The following is a 9,129-nucleotide window of genomic DNA, read 5'->3' as shown; positions in this document are numbered from 1 at the left end:
TCTCTCTCTCTCTCTCTCTCCATTCTGTCTACAGCTACTTCTCATGCACCATGACTTCCTGCCTGGATGACAGGCTGCCAGCCATGATGATAATAAACTAACCATCTGAAACTCTAAGCAAGCACTTAATTAAATGCTTCTTTGCTTCTTTGTGAGAGCTGCTTTGGTCATGGTGTCTCTTCACAGCAATAGAACAGTGACTAAGACAGCTATATAGAATAAAGGAATAATGGTGGAGGCATTTATGGGAACTTGTGTGAATCACCTATTTTGTCAGTTACAGGCACTTTATCTAAATCTACCTACCTTCACATCTGTTTCAGGGATTCCTTCATCCATAAATTAGACAACATTACCATGAAAAAAGTGTTTTTTGCTCAAATTTATATTAATTGGTAATGATACAAATGGCACTATCTTCAACTTTGTTAGGTAATAATTTAAATGAAATCCAAAGAGGACACACCTTTTTGTAATTGTAATTTTACAATTTAACAATATTCTATGTATCAGATTTGGTTATCATTCAGTGAAATGCATCATGAAAAGCAATTTTTCCTGTTTATCAAATTGTAGGCCATCTTCTATTTTAGTGTGTTCTTCCTCTTCTTTGTGTCTATCACTTCTAGATCTCTGATTCTAGGAGATCAACGTTTTCAGATTCCACATGGAATCTTTCCAAATCTGGTCATTTTCTTTACTAAAATATAGTCTAATTACATCTTTGTTGACTGCAAATGGTGGAAATGACTTCTCTGTATGCATTAAAATTTGTTTTAAGTGTTACATGAAGTCTGTGACGTTCCCCAACCCTGTAGATGTTTCCATTTGGGATGGGCTTCCCACAGTCATTTGCTCTCTGCATTTTGACCAGTTGTCCATTTCTGTGAAAGTCTTGGTCTGCTGCAAATAAATGTCTTTGATGATACAGGGAGAGAGGTACACTTATTTTTTATATAAGTGTAAATCTTTAGAATACAGTTGGGAATTATAGTGGTTTAGGAAACTGAGAAAAGGAGGTTCTCTTCTGGAGTCCATGACTTCATGATCAGCCATGTTTACAGTCTCAGGCATGAATTCCCTATTAATTTACAGGCTTTAAATAAAAAAAAATGTATGATTTATAGTGTATATGTCTACATACATGAATAATTTAAATGAAATAATAACCTTTGGGTTAATAAGCTCTCACACAGAGCCCTAGACTAATAAACTTGCTGGTGCCAGGCAAGGTAAGCCTCCCTTTGTCCTGCTAAAGGAGTATACGAGGACACTCCTGAAAACCATGTATCACTAATGCCTTTGGTTGCCTTCCTTAATTTGAAGGTAAGAAGTTATTGCTTAAGATGCTTCAAGTTTCAGACACAAGATTTAGAGGAAGTGAGATGGAACTGACCTGGAAGCCCTCTCTCCAAAGACTACATCTCATAGGAGGTCTATCTGCCAATGGAGGAAAGCAATCAGGATCCCACTTAGTAGTACAGCTGATAGGCACAAAAGTACCACCACACAAGATCAACCCAGCTGTGCAACAGTGGCACTCACGACTTAGGGGGTAACTAACAACTATCGAATTGCAAACCAGACTTTCATAGCTTACCAAATTGTAAATTAACATGTGGTTAACCTTACCATATCTGACTCCCCACCCCAACCCTTCCCTCCACAATCTCTAGGAATCACCACTTTACTGTGGGAGCAAACTTTTCAGATTGCACATGCAGATAACCTCATTCTGGACTTGCTTTTCTGAGTCTGACACACATACTTTAGCATACTGATCTCCATGTTTATCCATGTTGTTTCCAGGATGTTTCATCATCATTTTAATGGCTAAACTTCAACTGTGGATATATAGCACATTTTCTACAGCCCTTTATTGGTCTATCTTTCTATTCTGAAGCTACTGTGGACAGTATTGTGCTCAGGACTTCCATGCGCACTATTGTATCCTCTTAGCTAAGCTACAGAACTGGTTGTGAAATTACTAAACCTTGGGGCAGTTTTAACATTTCGGACAATCTCTACTGTTTCCCATAACGGATGTAGTAATTTTCATTTCCTCTGTATTTATATTAGTGTTGCCATGTCCAGATATCTGTCAGAACAATGCGTTGGAAAGATTCACACAGACTTACCATTTCATAGGGCTGTAAATACAGCATCGCAGGGAAGCACAGCTGAGGAGGTGGACCTGCGGTGTTAGGAGTATGAGATGGTGAGTATGCTCATTGTGGAAGACAAGGAAATACAGACAGCAGAGATGACACAATTGCTGGACTACGGTCTTCAAAGGCACATCTCCAAGGTAGGCCCCACTTAATAAGGTTTACACAGCCTCCTAAAATAGATTATCACCTGTTAAACTGGCACTCAAAACACGAGCCCATGGTAGTCATGTCAGATTCAAAGTAAAACATTGTCAGTACACAAAGGGAACCCATAGTCATAAAATCAAATGCATTTTGACTTCTGTCTTCTTAATAGAACTTAGTAAGACCAGTTGGCATAGACTTGAAAAAACACTACTTATGGAAATTAATTTACTTTCTGCATCTGGGATTTCATTAATAGAAATCTATACTTTCAAACAGTAAGGTTTTGCTTGATGTTCTTAAGTAAGAAAACTCTGAGGCACAGAGGACTTGTATCTAATTTAGAGCTGAATGGAACTACAAACCATATACTCCCACACCTGCTGCTCATTGAACATTAATCAATTACTGTTTCACAGTCGCAAAAGCAAGCATGCACAAAACAACTCACAAGAGCGGGCGTAACCGGATGTCAACTCCGTACATTCATTAGATTGAAATTTTAGTATTCATAAATTTGGCAAGGAATTCAACACTACAAATTTAATTTGCAATGCATACTTTATTCTTGAGTTAATAGATTTATGACAGATTTCTCAATGGACCTGCATCAGCCAATATCTGAGGTCAGAGGGTAAATAAGGAATTGACAATCAGGGAATGAGAGGATAATTCTTCCTGGTCAAAGGGAAATAACAGTGGCCAAAGATCCCAGACTGGGAGATAGCAGTCAGCAAGATTGGAAATCTAGAAAGAAGATCAGTAGAATCCACATCCGGTGCCACAGCTCGGTCTGTAGCAAGAAGACTGGCAGGTTCTCTGAGGAACATAGGATGGGCGGCAGAATCCTGATCCGAAGCCCAGTGACGAGAAGCCATGGGGTCTAAAGCCGCTGGTTCCACAGCTCAGGGAGTAAGAGCTTCTAGACCCATAGCCCAGAGAGTGACAGCTGCTGGACCCAAAGCCCTGAGAGCCACTGTACGTGGTCCTGCAGGGGCTGTAGAAGCTGGAGACCCTGGAGCTGTAGCAGGGCCGCTGGCAGGAAGTCTGCACTACATGGGAAGTCTGGCATCTGCTGGGCTGGAAGTAGTTTTGATGACAGCCGCTGAGGAGAGAGGAGCCCCGATGGCAGGGTCTGGGAGAGCAGGAGTTCGTGCTCTGGATCAGGTGCCTGGAGTAGGAAGAGTCGCAGGAGGGGTAAGGGTAGTTCAGGTGATCTCCACAGGAGCGGGAGGAGAAGCTTCCAGAATAGCAGCCGTAGGACATGTTGATGGCAGGTGTAAGTTGAGCTGAGTATAACAAGATTCTGAATGTGAAATCACTCCTTTTCTGAGACCTTTATATACTCTCAGCAATGGGAGTGGCTTCTTACATGATCATTGTTTCTGTCTGTGGCCAGACTCATCCGCATGTCTGGACCTCAGCAATTTTCTTCATAATTGCAGTTAGCTAACTCCTTTTATCTTACGTTTAAGGCAGAACTCATTTTTTATATGTCTGAGTCAATGAAATACATTTATGTTACAAATGCTATGACTGTATTTAATTAGTGCCTCTACCATTATAGTCAGGAAACCCCCTTTATTTCCTCTGTCTATGACTTGTGTATGCTCTTTTGTTGGGAGGGGAAATAATCTCAGGGATGACAAAGTCGTTATCCCCAATTGCTCATTGGATACAAGTCAGAGTCTTGTACTGACAAGAAGCCATTTCAAAAATGGCTCCAACATGAAATCATGGGTTCACACTCTCCAGGATAGTGTTCTGTTTCTTTTACATTATTATCAGTGGTTATTATATCCCGTCTATATGAGCTATATAAAATAAGTCAAAATAATTGAGACATTGTACAAAATCATCCTAGTGCTGAAAAACTGTGCAGAGAAAGTGATTATTTAGAATAATGAAATAAAAAAATATTGGCCACTATGGGGCCCTGTGGAGCCAAACAGCAGACGTGGCATTAGTGTGTGAGGGTCAATGGCAGCAGGAGGGGTTGTGTGTCTATTTATTTTTGATTTAACCTATTGACGGGTACTCTCCTCTTAGTTTACCAACCCAGTTCATATTACTGAACATCATTTCAAATTGAAGGATGGTTCCAAGCTTATTCAAAGCTCAGTCTCCCTGTCCTGTCATGGGAATTGGTTTTCTCTGGTTAGGCGATTGGATAAAACTGAGGCTTCTTGTCACTGGGCTTCGGATCAGGATTCTGCCGTCCATCCTGTGTTCCTCAGAGAACCTGCCAGGCTTCTTGCTACAGACCGAGCTGTGGCACTGGATCTGGATTCTACTGATCTTCTTTCTGGATTTCCAATCTTGCTGACGGCTGTCTCCCAGTCTGGGATCTTTGGCCACTGTTATTTCCCTTTGACCAGGAAGAATTATCCTCTCATTTTCTGATTGTCAGTTCCTTATTTACCCTCTGACCTCAGATATTGGCTGCTGCCTCCATCCTCACCTATGAACTTGCCAATGTATCTCTGTATTTAATATCTGAGTGAACAGTTACATCTATATACAAAAGTTTTCAACATGCTTTCTGCAGGAAGAATGGCTTCCATCACTGAATTATGAATCCATTTAATGAAAATGTGATAGGGTTAAGTGACAGATACTGAAATCAGCAGAGCCTGTTCTGCAAAATCTGTTTAATTGTAACTTGTTTAAAAACCTCACTACATGATTTGAGTGACAAGAAACACCCAACAACTATTATTTTAAAGTTTATCTTATAAGATTCTAAATTTTTAAATGTCTTTCTCTGGGCTTCTAGTAGCTGGAGTAAAAGTCTTTTATTATTATTATTATTATATTTTATTTTATTCCTTTAAAAAATACCAACCCAAATTCCCACTTTCTCCCCTCCTCCTACTCCCTCCACACACCCTCCCACCTCCCCCCAATCCTAAGAGAGGCTAAGGTAACCTGCCCTTGGGAAGTCCAAGGCCCTCCTCCCTACTACATCTCTGTTGATATCCAACGAGAATAGGACCCAAGAAGCCAGTACACGCAGTAGAGATAATCCCAATGCCACTGTCAGCGGCCCCTCAGTCTACCCCATCTGTCAACCACATTCAGAGGGACTAGTTTGATCCCATACTTGTTCAGTCCCAGTCCAATTGGAGTTGGTGAGCTCCCATTAGTTCAGGCAAACTGTCTCAGTAAATGAACCCCTCATGGTCTTGACTTCCTTGCTCATACTCTCACTCCTTCCACTTTTCAACTGGACCTTGGGAGCTCAGTCCAGTGCTCCGATGTGGAAATCTGTCTCTGTTTCCATCTGTTGTTGGACAGAAGTTCTATGGTAATATTTAAGATAATCATCAGTCTGATGACTGGGCAAGGCCATTTCAGGCACCCTCTTCTCTTTTGCTTAGGGTTTTAGCTGGGGTCATCCTTGCAGATTCCTGGGAATTTTTTCTAGAACCAGGTTTCTCACTAACCCCATAATGGCTCCCTCAATCAAGATATCTCTTTCCTTGCTCTCATATCTGTCCTTCATTTCAACTATCCAATTCCCTCAAGTTCTCCTCAACCCTCCCGTTCTCCCCTTCCTTCTACCTCCCACCCCCATGCTCCCAATTTTGCCAGGCGATCTTGCCTGTTTCCAGTTTCCAGGTGGGTTTATATATGTTTTTCTTTGGGTTCACCTTAGGTTTATTGCTAGGAGCAGAATTTTGTTTACAAATCAACACTTTCTAAAATCCTCCTGAAAGCAAATATTCTGTCAGGTGTAAGTTTCAATCATCGGAAGCAAGCATAGTGTTAACCAAATTAATCAAGTCAGCGTCATTGCCCGTCATGGCACAACATTATGGCTATCTTCTCAGGTATGTGCTAGTGTCCCTTTCATTCCACACACACCCTGTCCTCCATCCAGCATGATGGGCGTATAGGAGCACAATCATATGCTCTATCAAATCCAGCCCACACAGTCTATGTCTTATACATATAGTTCCTAAGAACTTTTTGTCAAACTCTAAACAATACCAATACCTGAAAGTTGAAAAGAATACACATGAGATATGGACTTCAGACTTCTTTTCAAACATGCTAACCAGCCGCTATCACTCATGGTTGTCTGGAGCCCAGCACAAGCATGAGGGTGTGAGCATCATCACTCCCAGCCACTCTAAGCACTTCTCATTGTCCTCAGATCCAAGACTACACCCCATCCACGGTTAGTCACTGTATTCATTAGCATTTCTATTCTTAGTAAAAGACTCAGTGGCAGAACGAAGGGACTTGTGTTTTACCAGAACAATAAGAAAGAAATTGTAGAGAAAGAAACACAAATACTTTTTTATTCATCTTCCATGCTTAAAACAAAATGCCTGCATTGATGGATTAGGATAGGAACCAACAGCCTTAATACAGATTATCTGTCCATCTGTCAGCATTACTTGTATTTACAAACTGCTCCTTAGACCTTTTAGTGGTTTGAAGTAATACTCTGACTTAAAATGGTTCATAAACCAGTAGAATCTGAGTTGAAAAACATTTATGTCATTAGTAGTATTGTTATAGATTATGCAGCAGATTTACCAAGGGGTAATTTAGGTTATAAAATAAGCCAAATATGAGAAAATAAATAAATCATAAATAGGGACCTTAAAACAAAATGTAACATTCCCACCTACTATCACTGATCTACTTGTGATGCTGATATTTCTCAGTGGTTGGAGATGACTTCCATCATTCTGTTATGGCATAGAGTCAGCATCTAGCTTGTAGCCCCGTAAAAGAACCCTTATAGTGCAGAAATGACACTCTGTTTCTGACTCTCTAACCACACCTGCTCAGCATATGTCTATCCTAGACAATAAAATACAAAGTCAAAATTTGAAATAATGCATCTAATTTCCGTTTGTAACAAGGCGATTCCGTTGTAAAGGACAGTTCTCTATATCAACATGGTACACCCACTGCTCCTGTGGCTGTGCTGGTCTAACAGTTAATAACCATCTTCTTGTTTGGGGAATGTGGAAGGTGGATGTATAGTGTTAATACCCATTCTGAGAAATCTAATATCTCGGAGCTTAAACAGGGGCTGTGTGTCGGTACCCAATGACACTGTGCAGATGGCCGCCTGATGGCAAGTAATGACTCCTTTAGCCATAAATACCAGAGAGAAGAATAGCAGTTTTGACACACTGTGACAGCTGAGAATGGGAGGCAGAATATAAAGAGCTTTGGGGTTCTAGGTCAGATAAATAGTATTTAGAGTGCAGGACTGATACATAAAGAAATCCTGGTGTACAGTAGGCTTTCCAGGGATTCACGGAACAAAAAGGGAAGACTTGCAGGTGTCTCAAGTGACATAAAGCATGATGATTCTCTCGATATTGGGTATTTTGCATTTCTTCATCCCTGTTGGGCAGCTGAGGAAAGGTTGGCTGTATCTAGTAAATGTGTTTATAACTTCTGTTTAGAAGCAAGATGCTTGAGCAGGGGTCATGGCAGAACCATGAGCTGTATTCTACTTGGTCTTAGAAGAAGCAATGACACATTGCTTGTCTGAAGGCCTTTCATGCTCTGACACTCTGGGGAATCTGACCTTTTCCTGACACTGGGGTGTCATCATCTGCTCCCCTTTTTAAATGCCATTGCATGGAATTGTGGCAAGTTTCATCAGCACAGAGAGCAAGTCCATGTTTAGTCTGCCCGTGTTTATCACAGGAAGATAGATGTGCTTAAAGAGAGTGGTGGAGGAAGGAAGGAGAGGGAAAGGGAGAGAAGTGGGAGGAAGAAGAATAAGAGGAGAAGGAGGAAGATGAAAAGGAGAAGGAAAACGTGGAGAAAACTAGGGAGTTTAGGGAAAGAGGAGGGAGAGAGCGGGAGGAGGAGGGAGAAAGAGAGGGAGGAAGGGGGGATGAGAGAGTACATGGATGGGAAAACAGAAAAAATGTGGTACAGAACAAGAGGGAAGGACTTTTCAAGATAATTCTGGGTTTTAGGAGGGTTGAAATCAGAAACCTCAGCAGGATGCTTCCCATTCATCTCTTCCTAGATTGGAATAGCTTCAGGGAACAGAGCTCCATTTCCCCTACATTGGGGTCTTTGTCTTCCTGCTCCACTGACAGAGCTTTGTGGCAGGCAGGAGAACAGAGGTGGAGGCACTTCTGTGGTAAGAACACTTGGGTGTCTGTTGAACACTGAAGACCAAGAAAAGCTTCAATAGCCAGAGCCTTCCACTCCTGAAAGTCACTTATTAATGGCTTATTTTTAATTTTTGTTATGATCAAATTTATTTTCTTATAAAAAGCATATATAGTAAAATGTTTGACAAAAACATTTTATTCAGATATATTACATATTTTAAATTTAATTGACACATAACATTTGCACATATCTATGAGGGTGCAGTGCGGTTTTTTCGCACAGGTATATAATGGATGATATTCAAGTCAGGGCCATTAGCATAACAACATCCTTAAGCATGTATCACTTCATTTTGTTGATTACATTTTGAATTCTTATTTAGCCCTCTGAAACATGCAGTAAATTATGGATAATAGAGTCATTCTACTCTGATTTTGTGCTGTGTGCAACACAGAGATTCTATTCCTCTTCTTTCATAACTGGGAATCTACCCTATGAGTTAAAGTTCTTGTTTTAGCTTTCTCCATGATAAACAGCATCAACTCCTGACCTCAGTAGTCTATGTAATTGACAATGACCTTGGTGCAATTATGTATGACTGGCCCCCATAGGTCTAAGTTAGTTTATTCTTGGCCGTGTCAGGGACCTCAGCTTTGCATTTCATCTTCACTCTCCACAAGGTAAATGACCTCATAGGAAAGGGCAATCT

The 9,129-nt window shown here is 40.8% G+C and overlaps 2 protein-coding genes across 2 annotated transcripts in view; one reads left to right on the top strand and one right to left on the bottom strand.

Annotated features, from left to right (window-relative positions):
• The window catches only part of LOC101997590 (keratin-associated protein 13-1-like), a 31,974-nt gene extending 27,362 nt beyond the window's left edge, over positions 1-4,612 (top strand). The window contains exon 4 of the mRNA XM_026787770.1: positions 4,497-4,612. Within this exon, the coding sequence (XP_026643571.1) occupies positions 4,497-4,612 (116 nt within the window). The remainder of the gene's footprint in view (positions 1-4,496) is intronic.
• LOC101986416 (keratin-associated protein 13-1-like) lies at positions 3,075-3,602 on the bottom strand. Its single transcript, XM_005345323.2, has one exon. It carries the CDS (start codon positions 3,579-3,581, stop codon positions 3,075-3,077), a length of 507 nt encoding a protein of 168 aa, XP_005345380.1. The 5' UTR covers positions 3,582-3,602.
• Positions 4,613-9,129: the final 4,517 nt, after the last annotated feature.

This window comes from Microtus ochrogaster, chromosome 2 (assembly GCF_000317375.1).
Source record: "Microtus ochrogaster isolate Prairie Vole_2 chromosome 2, MicOch1.0, whole genome shotgun sequence".
NCBI classification, from domain to species: Eukaryota; Metazoa; Chordata; class Mammalia; order Rodentia; family Cricetidae; genus Microtus; species Microtus ochrogaster.
This window is presented reverse-complemented; position numbering and strand designations above follow the sequence as displayed.

Excerpts from the sequence above, each read along its gene's own strand:
- LOC101986416 (XM_005345323.2), bottom strand. The coding sequence starts at position 3,581 with ATGTCCTACGGCTGCTATTCTGGAAGCTTCTCCTCCCGCTCCTGTGGA.